General features: G+C 40.7%; 1 protein-coding gene across 1 annotated transcript; it reads left to right on the top strand.

Moving 5' to 3' along the window:
• Positions 1-1307: 1307 nt before the first annotated feature.
• On the top strand, positions 1308-18935 carry LOC309517400 (vomeronasal type-2 receptor 26-like; the record flags this gene model as incomplete). Its single annotated transcript, XM_082196637.1, has 4 exons — positions 1308-1392; positions 15474-15701; positions 16499-16625; positions 18034-18935. The coding sequence occupies exons 1-4, from the start codon at positions 1348-1350 to the stop codon at positions 18933-18935; spliced, it is 1302 nt and encodes a 433-aa protein (XP_082052763.1). The 5' UTR covers positions 1308-1347.
• Between the last annotated feature and the right edge of the window lie 4435 nt (positions 18936-23370).

Raw genomic sequence — 23370 nt, 5'->3', positions numbered from 1 at the left:
AAACTTTGGCACAAGTGTATCAGAAAGTGCTGGATTTTGAGTGGCGTTACCTAGGAACCCAGGTTGATGTATCTGTTACTCTGTTTCCTCTCCGGGTTCCTCAAACTGCATGAGTTACGCTATAAACATTGCAAGACTATTATAAAACTATAGCACAGGTGGAGTGAATTGGACAATATTGCATTTGAGGAAACAATTAGAGCACTGTGTTGTGCTTATCAGCCATACAGTTTTGAGGGTATTTAGGGTTTGTGCAGTGAAATAATTACAAATTTTGTCATAGGTTTGGAGGGGATCCCAAATAATGGGATTGCCTTATATAAGACAATTATAGATGATAGATAGATAGATAGATAGATAGATAGATAGATAGATAGATAGATGATAGATATAGTTATTGTTACGATATAGAAGCAATGCAGCTGCAAGCTGCTTGCTTGAAAACATCACATGATGTTGGGACTGTCCGTGGGAAACAGAGGGCACCGGAATTAGCTCAGAGTGTAATATGAGCTGTACAGGAAGTGTTTGTTCTCTCGACTGCTGGAGTTTGAAGAGAGCAGTCATGTTTTTTGTAACGCTGCAAAGACAGAAATACAGTGGTGCCCCGCAAGATGAATTCCTCGCAAGACGGAAAACTCGCTAGACGAAAGAGTTTTCCGTTTTGGAGGTGCTTCGCAAAATGAATCTCCTATGGGCTTGCTTCGCAAGACGAAAACGTCTTGCGAGTTCCTGCGGGTGTTTTTTCCTCCCCCCCCTCCTTTTTCTAAGCCGCTAAGCCGCTTATCAGCTGATCCGATTGGCCGATAAGCCGCTAAAAGCCGCTAATAATAGCGCTAATAGCGCTAATCCACTAATCCGTCAATGGTCTTGCTTCGCAAGACGAAAAAACCACTAGACAAAAAGAATCACAGAACGGATTATTTTCGTCTTGCGAGGCACCACTGTAAAGGCATGTAAATACATTTCTGTCTACCTCTTTCCCCTGCCAGGGGGCAACAAAGAGGGGGGGTGTTCCTCTCACGCTGAGAAGGATCGCCTATCGCGACCTCTGCCTGGATCTTGCTGAGGAATGCAGACAGGGAGGTCAACAGGAGATCAAGCCGGGTGCCTGGGAGAGTTGCCAGTTTCTCCTGATAAAGGCTTGATTTCCGACAGTTATATATATATATATAAACTGTGCTGAGTGGTGAAATTTATTGATGGAAGTCTGATAAACAATCAGTTTCTCCTATTTCCTGAAACTGCTTTCCTGCTATGGATAGGTGATTCCCCTTTCTCTGTGTAATGACCACTGCCACCCTGGGAATCAGAAGAAAAAGAAAGAAGGGGAAAAGTTTTGCTGCTATGGTTGTGCTCCATGTTCAGAAGGGGAAATTTCAAACCAGGATGGTAAGTTATGTAGTACTCATATTTTTCATCCTATGAGGACACTGGCAAGAATAGACAGTAGCATTTGAGGGGGTTATTACAGATCAAAAAGTGGGTAAGGGGCAATAAGAATAATAAGAATAATAATTTATTATTTATACCCTGCCCATCTGGCTGAGTCTCCCAAGCTACTCTCGGCGGCTTCCAATCAAGTGTTAAAAATAATACAGCATCAAATATTAAAAACTTCCCTAAACAGGGCTGCTTTCAGATGTCTTTTAAAAAAAATAATTTTTATTAAATTTTCCATTTTAACAATCCAATCAAATCACATTAAATATTCCAAATTATACAAATACATATCATATAGTCCGAATATTCTGCCAAATTATAAATTTTTCTTAGGACTTCCCATGCTTCAAGTTCGGTGGGGCTCTGATCATCTTATATCTCTACTGCCTTGAGTTTCCAACAGTTCCTTTAATTCTTCCTTTTGTTACCTTTCCTTCTTTCATGGCCTCTGAGTTGTTTCCACAGGTGAGTTGAGGTAAGCAATGATATGCTTCTGTGTGAAACTTGTCTGCTTTACTCTCCTATTGTAGCACCCTGCTTGTGGTTAACGCTTAGCTGGAATGAAATATTCAACGCAGCAATAGAGAAATTAAAATAATTATTTATTTGTCAGACAAATAAATGAGAGGCACAGTGGTATATGGTTACCAAGCTCTGGCCTGGCCTCCTGCCATTATGGCCAGCACTTATATTCCCTTAATCCAGCCCCCTTTGCTCCTCCTGTGGCTACCTCTGTCCAATCAGCCTGGTTGAATTTCCTATTGGCTGATTGCTAGAACCAATCCTAGAAGATACACCCATATCCTCCTGTCCTTATATGGAACACAAAGAGCTATATATTGTTACATCTATAAATGACAAATAAGTAGTAATATATCTTACATGTGTCTCAACAAGGCATCTTAATTACCAGCTCACCTCTTGCCCTCCTTGCCCTATTGCCTTCTAAAACAAATGGTTAATCTTAAATTTTTATCTTAAACATATGTCAAGGATCTTGAGTTTCACATCAACATTGAAAGATCTCCTTCATTTGAAGGTTTCTAAACAAATGTCTGACAACTAATATATCAGGACTGCTCAGATGGCGTCTTTCCGTCTGGCAGGGCTAGGCTGGTGGCTGACTTAATTTAACTCTTACAACTATATGAAATCTAGCATTTCTTAAATCCTTTGCATAATTACATTTAAGACAATATATTTAATACATAACATAGGTAGCCTTTTAAAAGGAATAAGGCCTTTGTAAAGTAGAAAAGGAACTCAGTAAAAAGGAACACAGTAAAAAACCGCTTTAAAAGAAGCCTCTCCAGTTTACATTCCCCCCCCTTCTCCAGCCAGCTGCTTTTCCCATTAGCTCTTCCCAACATTTATTGCCCTTTAACTCTCTTCAGTTTAAGAAAGAAACAGCTTTAAAAAGACTTCCCAAAAAATGCTTTCTTTCTGCCAGCCAGATGCTTCTCCATTTGGTCTTTAACCTTGGAAAGAAGATCTGGCTCATTTTACTGGGAGGCACATTGGCATTATTTTACTATTTACTCATTCCTAATTATTTATTTCTGCCTTTTTTATCTTCTGTAACATATAGGCTCAGTGTCCTCACTCAGTCTGTAATTCCAGCTTTTACGACTTTGAGAATTGTTTTCTGCTATCAATCAAAGGGGCCCTTGTCTAGGAGAATAAACATTACCAAGGTTGTAAACTGCTGGCTTGAAACTTTTGAAAATCTAAGCTCTCTCTTTAATATACAAGTCCTGATCAAACATTAATAAAATGCAGGCTTATGCCTGATGCCTCACTATTACTGGTAGGCCTATTGTTTGCTGGTAGGCCTATCCTCACATGCTGGTGTTTATGCCGGATTAATACAAAAGTCCTTTCATAGCTGGCAGACGCCATCTTTTCTCAGTTCCGATGAAATCAAATCAAATCAAATCTAGGCATTTGCTCATTAATTTTCCCAGACCGGTTGTATCAGACATTAGCCTTTCCAGAGGAGATTTTCCAAATCGGACTTGAAGTGCAGATATAATAACAAATTAAGAACTCACCTCCCCCTATGACTATTTATCTCTGCAGCTCGGACTTTCCAAAGCTTTTTGAAGTCTCTCCAGCAGCTAACGAGATGCTGCTTCTTTCTAATATCAATATTTGGAGAGTTTTTTTATCTTCTTCTAAGCATTTCAAAAAACAAAAGCTTTAGTTACCGTATTTTTCGCTCTATAACACGCACCCAACCATAACACGCACGTAGTTTTTAGAGGAGGAAAATCCGTAGGCATGCCACCCGTAGGCATTCCCTCCATAACACGCACAGACATTTTCCCTTCCTTTTTAGGAGGAAAAAGGTGAGTGTTATGGTGCAAAAATACGGTATATAGTTTTATTATTTTCACACAGTTTATATAACTTGCTATTAGTAATATAACAGCTTGCTATAAGTAATGTAAACAGTTATTCTGGGGGGGTGTCAGGTATTGTAATAAATCGTAGTAAAAAAAAAAGCTTTACCCCCCCTCTTTTTCCATTACGTTCCAATGTACCGGCTTAGATGTTATTCTTAGATGTTACTCTTGGCCCCTCAGTGGCTGGCTTCATTGGTAGATTAATTTTCCCTTCTTTGCTTGAAGCATGTCCAAAAACTTAAATCCAATTTTTTATCTTAAGAAATTGAACTTGGTGCGCTCGTGGGAGATCCAAACTCCCTCGGGGGCTTTCCATCCAGTGCCCCCCTCTTTCTTTATGAACTTGGGGGTGGTTTATTGGGCATCCGCAGATTAGACTGCATCTTCCCTTACACAGGGAAGAATTTGGAAGGCTGAGTACTCCTGCCTCAGCCTCTAAATTACCTCGTGGGAGCTGGAGAGATGGTATTGTCAGCCATCTTCCGCAGCGCCTTCAGATGTCTTTTAAAGAGAACATAGCTGCTTATTTCCTTCACATCTGAAGGGAGGGCGTGCCACAGGGCAGGCACCACTACCGAGATGGCCCTCTGTCTGGTTCCCTGTAACCTCACTTCCCGCAATGAGTGAACCGCCAGAAGGCCCTCGGCACTGGATCTTAGTGTCTGGGCCGAACGATGGGGGTGGAGACGCTCCTTCAGGTATACAAGACCGAGGCTGTTTAGGGCTTTAAAGGTCAGCACCAACACTTTGAATTGTTGCCAGAAACGCACTGGGAGCCAATGCAGATCTCTCAGGACCAGTGTTATGTGGTCCCGGCAGCCACTCCCAGTCACCAGTCAAGCTGCCACGTTCTGGATTAGTTGTAGTTTCCGGGTCACCTTCAAAGGTAGCCCCACGTAGAGCGCATTGCAATAATCCAAGCGGGAGATAACCAGAGAATGCACCACTCTGGCGAGGCAGTCCGCAGGCAGATAGGGTCTTAGCCTGCGTACCAGATGGAGTTGGTAGACAGCTGCCCCGGACACAGAATTAACCTGTGCCTCCTTGGACAGCTGTGAGTCCAAAATGACTCCCAGGCAACGCAACTGGTCCTTCAGGGGCACAGTTACCCCATTCAGAACCAGGGGGTCCCCCACACCCACCTGCCCCCTGTCCCCCAAAAACAGTACTTCTGTCTTGTCAGGATTCAACCTCAATCTGTTAGCCACCATCCATCCTCCAACCGCCTCCAGGCACTCACACAGGACCTTCACCACCTTCACTGGTTCTGATTTAAAAGAGAGGTAGAGCAAGATGATGACAATGCATAAAATTATGCAAAGCATTGAGAAATCAGATAAAGGGGGGAATACCCCTCTCATAACAAGAGCACAGTGGTATCTAATGAAATTGAGTGTTGGATTATTGAGAACAAACAGAAGAAAATTATATTCTTCATGCAGCACATGATTAAACTATGAAATTTCCACCCACAAGAGGCCAGGATAGTCATCAACATGAAAGGCTTTAAAAGAATTTTAGACAAACTTATGGAGGAGAAGGCTATCAATGGCTACAAACTCTGGTGGCTCTACTATGCCTCCATGGTCAGAAGCTTATCCAAAAAAGAATACAATTTGGCACACAAATGATTATAAGAAGCCAAAAAATAAGTGAGATCAAAAACTAAAGCACAAGGATCCAATAGGTTTAATTTCATGTCAGTGAAGCGTGCACATAGAAGACAAAGTACTTTTCAATCAGTATTAAAATTTGACCTTGTTTATTTTTCAGATATGAATAATTGTGTCAGATGCCGAAAAGCTCAGTATCCAACCAAGAACAAAACTGCCTGCATTGAGAAAACGATTACCTTCCTTTCTTATGAAGAATCTTTAGGGATCAGTTTAGCATCATTTGTCCTTTCTTTCTTCTTCATCACAGCTTTGGTGCTAAGAATATTCATTAAGTACAGAGAGACTCCCATAGTCAAAGCCAACAACAGGGACCTCACCTACTCTCTCCTGGTCTCTCTCCTGCTCTGCTTCCTCTCTTCCTTGTTATTTCTGGGTGAACCTAGCACAGTCTCCTGCCTCCTCCGGCAACCAACTTTTGGCATCACCTTCTCAATGGCCGTTTCTTGTGCGTTGGCCAAAACTATCACTGTAGTTGTAGCTTTCATGGCCACCAAGCCAGGGTCCAGCATGAGGAAGTGGGTAGGGAAAAGACTGGCCTTCTCAGTTGTCATTTCCTGTTCTCTTATTCAATCAAGTATCTGTACTGTGTGGTTGATGACATCTCCCCCATTCCCTGATTTGGACATGCACTCTTTAGCAGAAGAAATCATTGTGCAATGTAATGAAGGGTCAGTCACCATGTTTTATAGTGTCTTGGGCTACATGGGTCTGTTGGCCACTGCCAGCTTCATTGCCGCATTTGCAGCCCGCAAGTTACCTGACAGTTTTAATGAAGCCAAGTTCATTACCTTCAGCATGTTGCTCTTTTGCAGTGTTTGGCTGTCTTTTATTCCAGCCTACCTGAGCACAAGTGGAAAGGGTATGGTGGCTGTGGAGATCTTCTCCATCTTGGCCTCTGGTGGTGGGTTATTGTGTTGCATCTTTGCCCCTAAATGCTATGTCATTATTCTGAAGCCCGAACTGAACAACAGGGAGCAACTTATAAGAAGAAATAATTAATTAATAGTTTTAGGTTTACCTCAGTCTGGTAAAATTTAAATATATGAAAGTTATGGGTGTAAATAGTACTTGCCGAAAACCTGGATCTTGGCAGGCACCCAGAAATTATGCAGTGTTCCATGGAATGTGAAGCAAATTCACAACAGTATTATATTGGATTCAGTGATAAAGATATTAGAAAAAATAATTATATTAAAGGATGAAGCAGAACTGTAGGATACTTTGGAAGGTAGAAGTACACAGCAGGTTCATAGAAAGCAGACACCTGGCAAGAGTTTTTTTGTTTTGTTTTCTGGAAAAATAGAAATAACTTCTGGTGGCTTCATCAAGTGAATTGTGTCACACAGTAAATGGAAATCATTTACTTGAGTTCCCTGCTGCCCTTTTTGTGTTTAGTTTTGATCTCAGCAAAATATTCTACTCCAGATTTGAGTTTAAAAAAATAATTGGCATGAGAGGATTCTCTGCTCACAAGGAGAGTGTTCTTTTTTTACCAATGCAAAGTAGGCTGATACATTATCTTAAAACATGGGAAGGGTCATAGAAGCCTGTTAACTCCTGGCTCTGTTGGTACAAGGCTTGACCTTTCCAATGAGGTCCTGAGGATCCAGAAATTTCATTGTTTGAAATATCAGGGATCTAGGTTGCAAATAATGGTAATCAAGTTAAACGTTTGGTAAACAAAAGCTCACCAAATATGGGCTTGTCCAGAGACAAGTTGCCTCCAGAAATTCTATAACAATTTTAGTGCAGACCTACTGGAACAGTTGCATCTACAGGGAATCAAGGCAGCTGAAAACACACCTCTTTGCGCCTCCTCCTTATATGACATTCGCCCACCAGGCCACACTACTCCACATGGCCTCTCCAACATTGCGTGGCCCAGGGCAACATCCTGTCAGGCTTCACAGCATCAAGAGATGCCACACAGCCCAGGGTGATATCCCACTAGGACACTCAGTGTTAGGAGATGCCACACAGCTCCAGGCAATTTACCACCAGGCATCCTCAACCCCCTCAAGATTGAGGAGGCTGACCCCATCCCTGCAGAAATTCAGGGGGGAGCTGTACAGGCCTCAGGCCCAAGGAGTTGGCACCCCTCTTCTTTTTTCTTTTTGTATAATTTTAATTTTTCATACAAATTCAATAAAGGACACAATATCACAATGCCAAATTATAATCCAATTAAAAGAAAACAAAGCCAATTTTTCAAAAGACTTATACCTCTGTGTGTACTTATACCTATATGTGTACTGAATTTCAGGATATAGAATTCTTATTTCTTCCTGCTTTCATAATCTTGACATATATGACATATATGACATTTCCGATCTTTATCCTTTGTTTAGTAGGCACTGGTTTCTTGATTTTCATTTCTGGTTACGTATTTATTAACTTTATTTCTGCAAGAGGAATTCATTTCCAATAAATTTCCTGTGTGAGATATTGATTCTCCCTTTGTTTCTTTATTTTTCCTGATGTAAGCCAGTCCTAATAGACACTTATTCTTCCACATTCTCGCTCTGTCTCCTGCTCTCAAACGTTATTTTCACTGTGTCACTGCGCCATGTTTGTCTGAGCGGAGGTCTGGCACTCCACCATAGCTCCAGGCAGACCTCCAACATATCCTTTCTCATCCAATACTTATTTAATGACCTGATGTTCTGCCAGGGCTACCGTAGATCAAAGAACCATAGCTTTAATTGCAATTCAGTGGGAGCTCTGGTTGATCAATCATCTCAACATTCTCACACTGTCCGGCTCCAAATAAACTCCTTAAATATTATCTCTTTTTTTTTGTCTTGGTTATAATCAATCCATTAGAACTCAGGAGAAGGGTTGCCAAATCATTGAAACAGCAAGCATAATATATAGAAAGAGGGTGAGGACTCCCCCATCCCCGTCATACCTCACATTCTTATGAAGAAAATCTTCTTTCTCCAATTCAAATTGTTGTCGCTCAGTGGCTGATTTATTTAGCAGTTTATCTTCTCTCCTTAGTCCAGTGCACACCTGTAGATAAGGTCCAATCAATCAAAATCCTAAGATACAAAAGAACATTTGTTCATAATGGCTCTGATGTAGGGCTGCACTCAGCGCCTCCTGTCACTCAGATTCCATCCAGGATAAGAGCCAGGTATCAGATGATCTGCAAATGTAGCTCAACCCCCCCCCCCATTCCTGGAGGGAGTTTTCAAAGACGATTGCCCTTAATCATCCTTGTTTATACTCCGCATAACGAGCTCCGTTCATGCGGGCATGCCTCCATCATGGCAGAAAGCACCGGAAGTCAGGAGTTGCCACCCCTGTTCAGAGCTACCAGTGTTCCTATGTTGTTCAAAGACTGATCAATGGGATAGGGGCACTAGATTTTTGTTCAGACTCTTCCCTTTCCATGGCCCACATCCATTCTAGGACATGCATGGGTTTTGAACTTGCAGCCCACTGTTAGCAGGCAGCTGTTCATTCACTGGGATGGTTCCTGGTTGACCAGGATGAAGGTGGCCAGAGTGCTAAGAGCAGCCCTGGGGGCCTTGGGATATGGGACTCACTCTTTTCAAATTGGTGCTGCTAATTCTGCTGCTTCTTGGTGGCTTAGTGAGAAGTGGATAATGGCTATGGGTCTTTGGAGTTCATGTGCATTTTAGAGCCATGCTGCCTTGTCTGGGGGTGCCCTACTGCCAGTAATTCTAGTTTGTTTTTTTGCTTGCTTTTTTGTTTGTTTACTTTCAGACTGCAAACAGGTGTGTGTCATTGGGCTTAGTAAAATGCACTGGGAGGAATGACACACAAGGTTAATGTTGTAGTCTCAACAGCTATGCCTTCGATGTTGGGCACATGTTTCTTGGGGGCATGTTTCCTGGGGTTTTGAGTGGGTTGTAGTGGTATAAGTTTAGATCAATGCTTTCCAAACACATTCAATGCTTCTGACCGCATGACATGCAGGTCATTCTTCTGGCTGAGAATGACCTGTGTACACAGAAGGCTGTTGGCTTAGAGTTGGCCATTTAAAAAGATGTTTAGTTTTCTTACAGCCACCTGGAAGTGTGTATCACCTGGTCATCTTGGTTGCAGCAAGGCTATTGAAGGGGAGCTTGGGCCTCACAAAAAGCACTAAGGCAGTGGCATGTGATGTATTTGCACAGGGGAGCCTGGAAATCTGTCACCCCCAATCAGGTTTGAGCTTGTGAACTTGTTTCACCTGGATGGAGGAGCAATCACATTTCTTTGGAAGATATTTATTCAGGCCTTCTGAATTGGCTGTGGGAACAGATTGGTTTGGCAGAAATTGGACCACAGTTGGTACTACCTTGTTGCAGAAATGACATTGGGAATGATTAGAGTAGTATGGATGGGATATAAATGACCTGAGGGGTGGATTGACATGGCACCCCCAAACTTGGTTCTGGAGTTTTTGTCTGGTGGGAATCTGCATCTTGGTCACCAACTGAGTCAAAGAAGGGGTGGGTCAACAAGGCCTCCTTCTCCCCTTAAAGGTAAAAGGACCCCTGACCATTAGGTCCAGTCGTGGCCGACTCTGGGATTGCGGCGCTCATCTCGCACTATTGGCTGAGGGAGCCGGCATACAGCTTCCAGGTCATGTGGCCAGCATGACTAAGCCGCTTCTGGCAAACCAGAGCAGCACACGGAAATGCCGTTTACCTTCTGCTGGAGCGGTACCTATTTATTTACTTGCACTTTGACATTCTTTTGAACTGCTAGGTTGGCAGGAGCAGGGACCGAGCAACAGGAGCTCACCCCGTCACAGGGATTCGAACCACTGACCTTTTGAAGAAAATGTGCACAATTTAACCAAAAACAGACCTGTGTTTCACCCTTACTTCACTTGTGTCACAACTCCTTATTTCATGGTTTTTGTCACAATAGTATAATTTGCCTCTTCTTGATGACACATCTGTTTTGCCACAAATTTATTCTGTAGATAGATAAGAGCTGCCCAGTCATGTGACAAAACTGGAGTTGGACTTTTATTTCAAGATTTTCTGCTTTGAGTCACAAAACTAAATGGATTCACTTTGACTTTCCTGCTGGTGTTCACTTAAAATGGAAGACTTCAAGCTAATTGCCACTTTTTGTGCCACAAAGGGGCAAAGGCAGCACGTAGACAGATGTGAAAATAAACACAGAAGTCAGCATGATGCAAAAAACCCAAACCAAAACACCTCATTGGAACTAAAACTTTTCAAAAGTTATTAAGTCATTGTACAATTATCCAAATCACTATAATTTCTCCACCTTGTCAGAACACCAGAGGCATAAGTAAACTGTCAATAAACATTCATGAAAGGGATTATAATAATGAACCTCTGTACCATGAGGAAATAGGAGTAGTATCAAAAGGCAGCCATGGCTCCCAGTTTTCCTTCTCTCATTTTGTATTTTTGTCAGATTATTGGTCTGTCTTGAAATCTGAGTGTTGGAAATCTCACCTAGCATCCAAAGTATGTGTTTTTACTGCTTTGATTTTAAAATAAGGTGTGCCAATCTCTCTTGTTGTGCTTTATTGACAGAGCCAGGAATCATGCAATCTAGTTTGCTTAAATCATTTTGCAGGTACTGATAGGCAAAGAGCATCCAAGATTGCAGAGAAGCTTGCCTACAAGGATGCTGTGGTCATTCACTTTGCTTTTTCTGCTGCCTCCTGTTGTGTGCAAAGAAGCTATGAGGTGCCCTGAGACTGATGCATTTTATGTTCCACATGAGTGGTACCAGTCAGGTGGTCTCATCATTGGTGGTATTGCTTCTCAAATCTATTATATCTTCTCTGAAGATTTATTCAAGGAAAACCCATCACATAATCTTTTTGATGATGATCCACAGTAAGAGACTCTCCCTCCCCTTTCATTTTTGGGATGAATTCTTCCAGTATTTTTTTTTTTTTTTTAGTATTGCATATTCTACTAAACTGACTAGCAATAAATAATGGCTTTGCTCTTTGTAATAATAATACTTTCTATTTTGAAAAGCAGTGTGGAGAAAGGGAGGGAGTCTTTGTATGCCTTGTTTTTATTCCACAAACAAGGACCAGCAAGAGGGGGATGGAAGGGTTACTGCTGTGCATGTTCTTGGGGGACATAATCTGAAAGTGTCTAATCTTCCTAGAACAAATGCCACAAATTTGAGTCTGATTTTGAGATATAAACCTGTTTCAATATATTTCATTCATCTATGAAGTGACACCTGGCACTGGCTGATAAGTGAAATAGAGAAATCTAGAAATTTTAACAAAATGTAGTGTGTGTTGGGAGTCTGTTAAACTGATTGTAGCAGAAGTAAATTGATGGGAAATTAATTACATTCCCAAGGCATGGGGGAGAAAAAGAAGGTATGAACTTTGCTGTAGATAGCATGAGGTTTAATAATAAGCCGTCAAAAAAAGCTCTTAGAGCATGCTGCTTGCAATTATTTGCATGCACTAATCCAGATGTTTCCTTCATTCTAATACTTAAAATTCACATTTTTTTTGTTTGAATTAATATGCTTCAATGACATAAACTTGTATTCAAAAACTTTTCTCTCTTTATCTTCCTTGAACTGCAAAAATCATTGAACCCTGTGGAATATGCTGTGTATGCATTTCTGACCATGGTATAGTGATAGAGAAGTGAAGATAAGTCTGGAGGAGTTAGTTTATTCTTCTATGAAGTTTAGAATTGAATATATTTGATAGTGTTGATGGAAAGCTGAAGAACCTTCAAATTGTGATTAAAAGAAAACATTTCACCCCATTTTTCTATGCCTGTCTTACACAGCAATCTAAGAGGTGACTTCTGGTATATGAATGAATGATTGCACCTAAAACAAGTCTCCAATCTTATACAAAAATACTTGGAGGTTATTCACATTGAACACATTTGCACTTGCATTTGACTAGAAATGTATAGGATCACACTGTAGTAGGTTGGATCTGATTAGTTCTTTTAAAAAAAACAATGTTGCTTTTAAAGTAATCACTAGCTTGTCTCAGTTTAGCTTGTTTATTTAACTGAAAACTATTTTTAAAGCAAATGCATAGTGCAATCCAATAAATGAATACCATAAACTGCCTTGTATAAGAATGGTAGTAACTGTAACTAATGCAATGAAATATTATTGAATTTCTGGGTTATATGAATAGAATAATCACCTTCATGGCCAGTTTGCGTACAAAGAGAAAGATGTAGACACTGTTGTAGTCTTTTTTTGCGGGGGGGGGATATTAAAAATCAAAGAAGTACTAACTAAAAGATGGTCAAAGTAATATAGAAATGGCATGATGATAATTCATTTTATTTAGGCTGAAGAGTTTGATATTTGTTATTTTAGACCCACCATAAAAGATAACAATGTTTAGTTCAATATGTATCAGTTTGAGACAGACAAGGCAATTTGTATCATCTCCTTCCTGCATTGTAGAATTCTCCTCTGAAATTTTAAACTAACTTCATTTGCAGCATGATAACAAAATTCTACCAGCACATCCTTGCCTTGGCATTTGCTGTAAAAGTGATAAATGAGAATCCCAGTATCTTGCCCAATGTCACACTGGGGTTCCACATCTATGACAGCTATAATGATGCAAGGATGACCTATCGTAACACTCTGGAGCTGCTCTTTAAAATGCATAGATTTGCTCCCAACTACAAATGTGACTCGCAGAAAAACCTCATAGCCGTAATCGGAGGTATAAACTCTGACACCTCCTTCCAGATGGCTGATACCTTAAGCCTCTACAAGATTCCACAGGTAGGTTTTAAGAGTAGAGACATGAATTTTTGTTCCGCAAATCACACACTTCTCTTACCATTCTGAAAGTGGTCTTAATATTCAGACGGTGAATATGACGGATGCTGAAGCATTAGAAGCTGGAATGTCTATCAGAAACGTAGATTACTCCTTACCAGTAGAAATAGCTACACCAGTGAAAGTCTGAGTCAAGCAGGCAGCAGGCAGCACCTTGGACACTTCCAACACCAACACCCTATGGTACACATCAACTGCAAGAGAAGTTGTCTCTGCAAGGAGCCAGGACCACCTGAAGACTTAGAAAGCTGAGCATAGACTTTGCCTCCTTAGAGAGCCTGGATAACTGATTAAAGGTCCTAATTTATTTTGCACTATTGGGCATGTGCAGGGCTAGAGAGTTTCTGTATGTTGCTCATCATCTTGACTCAGATGTCTATAGGGAGATGTATCCTCCAGCCAATGTAGCTCTGAATTACATAGTGGTAGTTCCCCTGCCATGAAAACAGTCCATTTTAAGACAAGTCTTCTGTCTTGCACTCTATTGTCCCATTGATAGGTCGTGACAACTCATTCTCTTCATTGAAGAGACCCCAGCGATTCTGCCTGGATGTAGTTCAAGATCCCACCATGCATGTACCCTGGCATCCACAACAACACATCCACCACAAACACACACACACACAGCACCTTGAACATGCAAACCACATTTCTTCAATACTTCAGTATCACCACAACTCAAATTAAATTTCAACTGGGAGCATCTTTCAACTTAAATGTCTGAAACACTAGCAATTGATTCAACAAACATTTGTTGAGTAGACAGCCACATGCTAAAGGTAATTCTTTATATTTATCTTTATAATTTCTGTGTGCCCCCCATTAGCTTGCATATGGCTCATTTCCACAAAAGGAGAGTGATATAGATCACTTCCTTTCCTTTTACCGCATGGTGCCCAATGAAGCCCATCAGTATATGGCGATAATCAACTTGCTTCAGCATTTTGGATGGACATGGGTTGGACTCTTTGTCACGGATGATGATGGAGGAGAAACTTTCTTGCAGGCCCTGGAGCCTCTGCTTTACCAGCATGGGATCTGTTCCGCCTTCACAAAAAGAATGCAGAAAACATATCATTTCGAAATGATGCATGATGTTTTTGACATATTCAAAAGTTATTATGTGGGTCTCACAAATGATAAAGCCAATGCATTCATCGTCTATGGAGATTCTCTGTCACTGAGCTGGCTAAGATTTCTTATATTTCTACGAGATCCTGAAAATAAGGAAAGCTCAACATTTAGAAAGGTGTGGATCATGACAACACAGATTGATTTCATACTATTGAGTTATCAAAAGTTTTTGGATCTTGAGCCTTTTCAAGGTTCCATTTCCTTTACCATTCACTCAAAAGACCTTCTCGAGTTCAATGAATTTCTTCAGATCATAAAACCTTACTGGAACACAGCAGATGGTTTTCTTAAGGTCTTCTGGGAGCAAGCATTTGACTGTACATTTCCAGATCTGATCATGCAAGTTAATGAAACCTGTACAGGGGAGGAGAAGTTAGAGTGTCTTCCTGGGCACCTGTTTGAAATGGACATGACTAGCCACAGCTACAATATCTACAATGCTGTCTTTGTTGTGGCTCATTCGTTGCATGCTATTTATTCATACAGATCAAAGCACAGAGCACTGGGGGGAGAAAAAAATGTTTGAACTTCGAGATCTGCAGCAGGTAATCTGTTGCAAACAATATATTATTTCAGTGAGTCAATTACTCCTAGGTCAGACAGACGTCAAGAGATAACATTTAGTTACTGCCCCCGTTCCTGTACAGTATAGATCCATCTATTGCTTTGTTATAACATTTCCATAAGCTATATGAAAATACAGTGGTACCTCTGGTTACGTACTTTATTCCTTCTGGAGGTCTGTTCTTAACCTGAAACTGTTCTTAACCTGAGGCACCACTTTAGCTAATGGGGCCTCCCGCTGCCATTGCACTGTTGCCACATGATTTCTGTTCTCATCCTGAAGCAAAGTTCTTAACCCAAGGTACTATTTCTGGGTTAGCAGAGTCTGTAACCTGAAGTGTCTGTAACCTGAAGCGTCTGTAACCCGAGGTACCACTGTATCTGATTCTTGATACTTGGTCTTCATTATATATATGTACCTTCTGTTCCCTTTTTCTTTTTGAATCAGCTCCACTATTTTCTGCAAGGCACTTTATTTAACAACTCAGCAGGAGAAACAATGTCCTTTAATGAAAAAAGGGAACTGAGAGGTGGATTTGACATCACAAACATGATCACATTTCCAAACAAGTCCTTCCTTCAAATGAAAGTTGGACAAGTTGATCCTGATGCTCTTGAAGGAGAAGCATTCATCATTCATGAAGATATGCTTGTATGGCACAGAGGATTTAATCAGGTCTGAATTCTAGCAATCCTTCTGGTCCCCACTGTTCTTATGATGTGTTCTCTGCGTGTCAGAAATTGCATTTTGTTTAAAACTGTTTTTTTCTATCTGATATGGCCAAGGAAAAATGTGGCTGCCTAGCACATTCAAAATTGGCATCACCTAGAAATGCCAAGGAAAAAACCCAGTATATTTTGTATAGCTATATTTTCCATATATATATATATAAAGCAAAGCTTTGGAATATATAAATGAAATCAATGCACAGGAGCCCATTCGGTAACGTCTTTTCCTCTTGCATTGAGACAATAACTCAGTAATAGAACACATACTGTTTGCAAAAGGTCTCAGGTTCAATACCTTGCATCTCCAGGCAGGGCTAAAAGGACTTCCTGCGGAGATGTTTTTCAATTATTTTGCAGAATAAACTTAACATTTTGGAGAGCCCTCAAACTGTGTGGCTGACCTGCCAAACTTGAAGCCCTACCAGTCACCCCAATCCATGAATTCAGAAGTTTGGCACAGGTTTGGAGTGAATTGAACAATATTGGATTTGGAGGGAGCAGTATAGCACCATGGTGGGAAAGTCAGACACTGCAAAAAGGGGAGTTTGTGCTGCAAAATGATAGCAAAGTTTGCTATAGGTTTCAAGGGGATTCCAAATAATGGGATCCATCGACAATGCAGCTGTGTAAGGCAGCTATTTATATTGAACCTTTTTTCCCCCCTGAGTGGTGAACCACATTAATAGAAGACAACTAAACAATCAGTTTTTCTGATCTCCTAAAAGACTTTTCTGCTATGGATAGGTGATTCCCCTTTCTCTGTGTAATGACCACTGCCACCCTGGGAATCAGAAAAGAAAGAAAGAAGGGGAAAAGTTTTGCTGCTATGGCTGTGCTCCATGTTCAGAAGGAGAAATATCAAACCAGGATGGTAAGTTATGTAGCACTCATATTTTTCATCCTACAAGGACAATGGCAAGGCTAGACGGTAGCATTTGAGGGGGTAATTTTACTGCAAAAGGAGTAAAGAGCAACATGATAAAAATAGGATAAATATAACATTAGAGTTTGGGGCATATGAGGAAATTGAATGTGGGATGATTCAGAACAGGCAAAAGAAAATTAAATTCATAAAGTACATGATTAAGCTGTGGAATTTGTTACCTCAAGAGGCAGTGATGGGCACAAATAGGATAAATATAACATTAGAGTTTGGGTCATATGAGGAAATTGAATGTGGGATGATTCAGAACAGGCAAAAGAAAATTAAATTCTTCATAAAGTCCATGATTAAGCTGTGGAATTTGTTACCTCAAGAGGCAGTGATGGGCACAAATAGGATAAATATAACATTAGAGTTTGGGTCATATGAGGAAATTGAATGTGGGATGATTCAGAACAGGCAAAAGAAAATTAAATTCTTCATAAAGTCCATGATTAAGCTATGGAATTTGTTACCTCAATAGGCAGTAATGGGCACAAATTTTGAAGGCTTTAAAGAAGGATTTGACAAACTCATGGAGGATGAGGCTGTTCATGCCTATGACCTCTGGTGGCTTTGCTGTGCCTCCATCATCAGGAGCTGAATTCTTCCAAATACGAGTTGCTGGAAAGTGTGGGCGTTGGGGGAGACTTCTGTTTCACTCAGGTCCTGCTTGTAGGCTTCCCATAGGAATCTGGTTGGCCACTGTGAAATCAGGAAGCTGGATGAGATGGGTCATTGGCCTGATGTAACAGGTGCTTATGTTCTTTTGTGAAGAAGAAATGCAGTTAGAAGGCTATCACCACAGATTTTATCAACTTTGCACACTAAAGATTTTAATAAGCCTAAAAATACACTGAACGTGCAGGCAGCTCCCTGCAAGGCCCTTTCGAACGTGCAGGCAGCTACCTTTCCAACTGGGGTAGGGGACGAGGTCCAGACTCAGCAGTCCTGCTAAAGAGGCCCCTCATGAGGCTAGAAGACCATCACCCTGCTATTGTTTTATTGTTTTATTGATTTAATATGATGTAAACAACTTTGAGATTTTTATTAAAAATATAAAGCAGAATATAAATTTTAAAACCAAAAAACCAAAATAAAAAACACTGATATATGAACACTTAAAACACATGGAAGAAATAGGTTGAATTTCATGTGAGCAAAGAAGTAATATGGAAGGCAAAATATGCTTGAAACATAATAACTGAATCAGTATAATAGCTTTCAGAATAAGGAGATCAAAACATTTATATCTGAAAACTAAAACACATGGATCCAATAGGTGTAATTTTATGTAAGTGAAGAAGACAAAAATTTGTTCAATCAGTATTGAAATTTGAATTTGTTTATTTTTCAGATATGACTAATTGTTTCAGATGCCCAAAAGCTCAGTATCCAACCAAGAACAAAACTGCCTGCATTGAGAAAACGATTACCTTCCTTTCTTACAAAGAACCTTTAGGGATCAGTTTAGCATCATTTGCCCTTTCTTTCTTCTTCATCACAGCTTTGGTGTTAGGAACATTCATTAAGTACAGAGACACTCCCATAGTCAAAGCCAACAACCGGGACCTCACCTACTCTCTCCTGGTCTCTCTCCTGCTCTGCTTCCTCTCTTCGTTGTTATTTCTGGGTGAACCTAGCACAGTCTCCTGCCTCCTCCGGCAACCAACTTTTGGCATCACCTTCTCAATGGCCGTTTCTTGTGTGTTGGCCAAAACTATCACTGTAGTTGTAGCTTTCCTGGCCACCAAGCCAGGGTCCAGCATAAGGAAGTGGGTAGGGAAAAGACTGGCCTACTCAGTTGTGATTCCCTGTTCTCTTATTCAATCAACTATCTGTACTGTGTGGTTGATGACATCTCCCCCATTCCCTGATTTGGACATGCACTCTTTAACAGAAGAAATCATTGTACAATGTAATGAAGGGTCCGTCACCATGTTTTATTGTGTCTTGGGTTATATGGGCCTGCTAGCCATTATCAGCTTCATTGCCGCATTTGCGGCCCGCAAGTTACCTGACAGTTTTAATGAAGCCAAGTTCATTACATTCAGCATGTTGCTCTTTTGTAGTGTTTGGCTGTCCTTTATTCCAGCCTACCTGAGCACAAGTGGAAAGGGCATGGTGGCTGTGGAGATCTTCTCCATCTTGGCCTCTGGTGGTGGTTTACTGTGTTGCATCTTTGCCCCTAAATGCTACATCATTGTTCTGAGGCCTGAACTGAACAACAGGGAGCAACTTATAAGAAGAAATAATTAAATAATAGTTTTGATTTCACCTTATTCTGGAAAAAAAATTAAATATATGGAGGGAAGGGTTTAAATTCTTTTTAAAAAAAAAATCTATTATTACTAATATTTGTTTAAAATGATCTATCTCTCTTGGTGCATCATTTCCATTGCTGCTGCAAGTCCTGTTCTATTTTTCTGGATTTGTTAACCAGCCTCATATCACCAACATATTTAAATCTAATTAGTGCATGAATTAAGTCTAATTAATGCATTAATATCATATAATAAGCTGTTCTTCAAGGTTTTGCTCACCCTGGAACAAAGTAGGTAATCAAGATTTTGTTCCCCTTCAGTCTACCTGAGAAACTCCATGTGTGAAAAGGTTTGAGCTGGTTAGTATGTGGCTGTCTCTAGCCAGTCTTGAGTTTCTATACCAATAATTGAGGAACTTTCCCCACTTTGTAACTAAGTTGTACTGCCTGTTTTCTTAAGCAGTGTATTTGACCTTTGAAGAATTTTTAAGTAAACTGTTTCTAACTTACCAAATTTATGCTCATTTCCCTACACTGGGGGAGTGGGAAACTTTGGAACTCACTTTAAAGGGCACATTTTAAGGTTTTATTGCCTGTATTTCCATGCTATACTTTGCTGCATAATTTGTTTAGTCAGGGACATGCATGGCTTTTGAACTTGCAGCCCACCATTAGCAGCCAGCTGTTCATTCACCGGGATGGATCACGGTTGACCAGGTATAAGATGGCCAGAGTGCTAAGATCAGCCCTGGAGGCCTTGGGGCTACCCCTTAAGGCAGGCTTCCTTAAAGATGGAACATCGGCCTTCCAGATGTTTTTGGCCTACAGCTCCCATAATCCCTAGCTAGAAGGGATGATGGAAACGGCTGGTTTGGCAGAAGGTATACCTCATTAGGTCATCCCTTGAGGTGGAAATGGCATTGGAAGGATCATCATAGTATGAGGGGAGGACTGAACATCCCCCCCCCAAGCTTGGTGTTGGGGTATCTGCCTGGTAGAAATCTGCATCTCAGTCACCCATTGAGACCCTGCTTGCTTGGCTTGCACCACAACATGGTTCAACAATGGCTGACTCCCATGGAATAGGTTTGGGGCTGTCTAAACCCAGCAGATTCGATCCATCAAAATGGGTCATCTGGAATTATTATTATTATTATTATTATTATTATTATTATTATTATTATTATATACCCCTTCCATCTGGCTGGGTTTCCCCAGCCACTCTGGGCAGCTTCCAACCAAACACTAAAATACAATAACCTATTAAACATTAAAAGCTTCACTAAACAGGGCTGCCTTCAGATGTCTTCTAAAAGTTTGGTTGTTATTTTTCACTTTGACATCTGGTGGAAGGGCGTTCCACAGGGCAGGTGCCACTACCGAGAAGGCCCACAGAATAATGAATTCTGAGACCCAGTGTCATGCCTGCTGCTGTCAATAAAGATTTCAACTGATTATATCCCTCCACTGTTGTACAATCTGCTTATTTTGTTGCTCTCATGGGTCACATAATGCACCTGCCTGGGCAATATTAAGTTGAGATTCCTGCCACCGTACAATTATCCAAATCACTATACTTTCTCCACCTTGTCAGAACACCAGAGGCATACGTAAACTGTCAATAAACATCCATAAAAGGGATTATAATTATGAACCTCTGTACCATGAGAAAATAAGAGTAGTATCAAGAGGCAGCCATGGCTCCCAGTTTTACTCCTCTCCTTTTGTATTTTTGTCAGATTATTGGTCTATCTTGAAATCTGAGTGTTGGAAATCTCACCTAGCATCCAAAGCATGTGTTTATACTGTTTTTATTTTAAAATAAGGTGTGCCTATCTCTCTTGTTGTGTTGTTTTGTATTGACAAAGCCAGGAATCATGCAATGTAGTTTGCTTAAATCATTCTGCAGGGACTGATAGGCAAAGAGCATCCAAGATTGCAGGGAAGCTTGCCTACAAGGATGCTGTGGTCATTCACTTTGCTTTTTCTGCTTCCTCCTGTTGTGTGCAAAGCAGCTATAAGGTGCCCTGGGACTGATACATTTCCTGTTCCACATGAGTGGTACCAGTCAGGTGACCTCATCATTGGTGGGATAGCTTCTCAGTTCTATTATTCCTTCTTTGAAGATTTCTTCAAGGACAACCCTTCACAGAATCTGTTTGATACTCCACAGTAAGAGACTCTCCCTCCCCCTTCATTTTTGGGATTAATCCTTCCCAGTACTTTATGTAGTATTGTGCATCCTACTAAACTGGCAGGCAGTAAATGATGGCTTTGTCTTTTGTGATAATGAGAATGCTTTCTATTTGGAAAAAAAAATGTGCAGATGCGGTTAGTATGCTTGGTTTTAATTGCACCAAATGGATGTGTAATAAGGACCAAGAAGAAGAGAATGGAGATGAAGCTGCTGTACCTAGTCTTGGGGCACAGGCTCTGTTTCATCTTCCTAGAACATATTTAATGACTCAGAAACTGTTTGAGAGAATTTCATTGAAATATTGTTGCTTTTCTGGGCTAGATGCAAAGAATGGTCACCTGCATAGCCTGTTTGTGTATAAAGAGAAAGAGGTGGAGATTATTGTTGTCTTTTTTGGATGGGAGGCCACTGAGATTAAAAGTCAAACAAGACATAATGCAGAGATGGCATGATGAATCATAGATTTTATTTGGGCTGAAGAGTATGATGTTTATTATTTTAAGACCACCATAAAGGATAAGTAGGTTATAGTTCAATATGTATCAGTTTAAGACAGAAAGGGCAATTTGTTTTGTCTACTTCCTGCATTGTAAAATTCTCCTCTGAAATCTTAAACTAACCTCATTTGCAGCATGATACCAAAATTCTACCAGCACATCCTGGCCTTGGCATTTGCTGTAAAAGTGATAAATGAGAATCCCAACCTCTTGCCCAATGTCACACTGGGATTCCACGTCTATGACAGCTATTATGATGCAAGGATGACCTATCGTAACACTCTGGACTTGCTCTTTAAAATGCATAGATTTGTTCCAAACTACAAATGTGACTCGCAGAAAAACCTCATAGCCATAATCGGAGGACTTAGTTCTGATACCTCCTTCCATATGGCTGATACCCTAAGCCTCTACAAGATTCCACAGGTAGGTTTTATGAGTTGGGTCATGAATTTTTTTCTCCCAAATCACACTCTTCTCTTCCCATTCTGAAAATGATTTTGAGATTCAGAAAGTGAATATGACTGATGCTTATGCATTACGAGCTGGAATGTCTATCAGAAGTGTAGATTACTCCTTACCAGTAGAAATTGCTACACTAGTGAAAGTCTGAGTCAATGAGACAGCAGGCAGTGCATTGGACACTTCCAACACCAACACCCTGTACCTCCCTTCAACTGCAAAATAAGCTGTCTCTGCAAGGAGCTTGGACCACTTGAGGACTATAAGCTGACCTTAGGCTCTACCTCCCTGGATAACTTGGATGACTGATGAAAGGGTGCTAAAGTATTTTTTAATATTTGAGTTCTGCAAGAATGGACAGACAGAGGTTTTGTGTGGTACTCATCATCTGGCTCAGAGGACTATAGGGGGATGTGTCTTCCAATCAGTGTGGCCCTGAATTAGCCCTGAATTTCTTGCCAAGGAAATAGTCTGTTCTCAAGAAAGTCCCCAGCCATGCATTCCATTGCAGCAGAGATAGGTCATGACAATTCGTGTTCTCCTTCTTTGGAGAGATCCCATAAAGCCTGGCTGGAAGGAGCACAGGACACCAACATACCACCATGCAAGGAAGTACAATAGCATTCAAAAAATATCTACCACACACACACAACACCTTGAACAGGTGAACCACAGTTCCTCAATGCAGTTGCAGGGTAACTGTGATACTTCCCTGTGCCGTGTGCATCTCATTCATGATTCCAAACAGCTGAACTAGTGTAGCATTCTTCTGGTGCATTAGTGGGATTTGGCCAGCATATCAGACATGGCAAAGATATATCTGGGGTTAATCCAAGTAGCGCAGCTTCTCCCAAATGCTAAATCTCCACAGACAGAGGAATTCAAGATTAGGATTGCACCCTACAAATGAAACAAAGGGACATGTCTGACAAGACACAAATACTTTATGAAATAAAATATCCAGAAATTGGAAAATATCACCACAACTCTAAAAATTTAAACTGGAAGAAGCATTCAGTTTAACCATCTCGAAATTTCTTCAACAAACATTTGTTGAATAAACAGAAAAATGATCAAAAAAATTGTTTAGACTCACGTACCTTTATAATGTCTGCACTTTTCCTTGTAGCTTACATATGGCTCGTTTCCACAAAAGGAAAGTGATATAGATCACTTGCTTTACTTTTACCGCATGGTGCCCAATGAAGCTCATCAGTATATGGCGATTATCAGCTTGCTTCACCATTTTGGATGGAAATGGGTTGGACTCTTTGT

Source organism: Podarcis vaucheri (assembly GCF_965113315.1).
Source record: "Podarcis vaucheri genome assembly, chromosome: 13".
Taxonomy (NCBI): domain Eukaryota; kingdom Metazoa; phylum Chordata; class Lepidosauria; order Squamata; family Lacertidae; genus Podarcis; species Podarcis vaucheri.
Note: the sequence above shows the minus strand (reverse complement) of the source record. Positions and strands in the feature narration are given on the sequence as shown.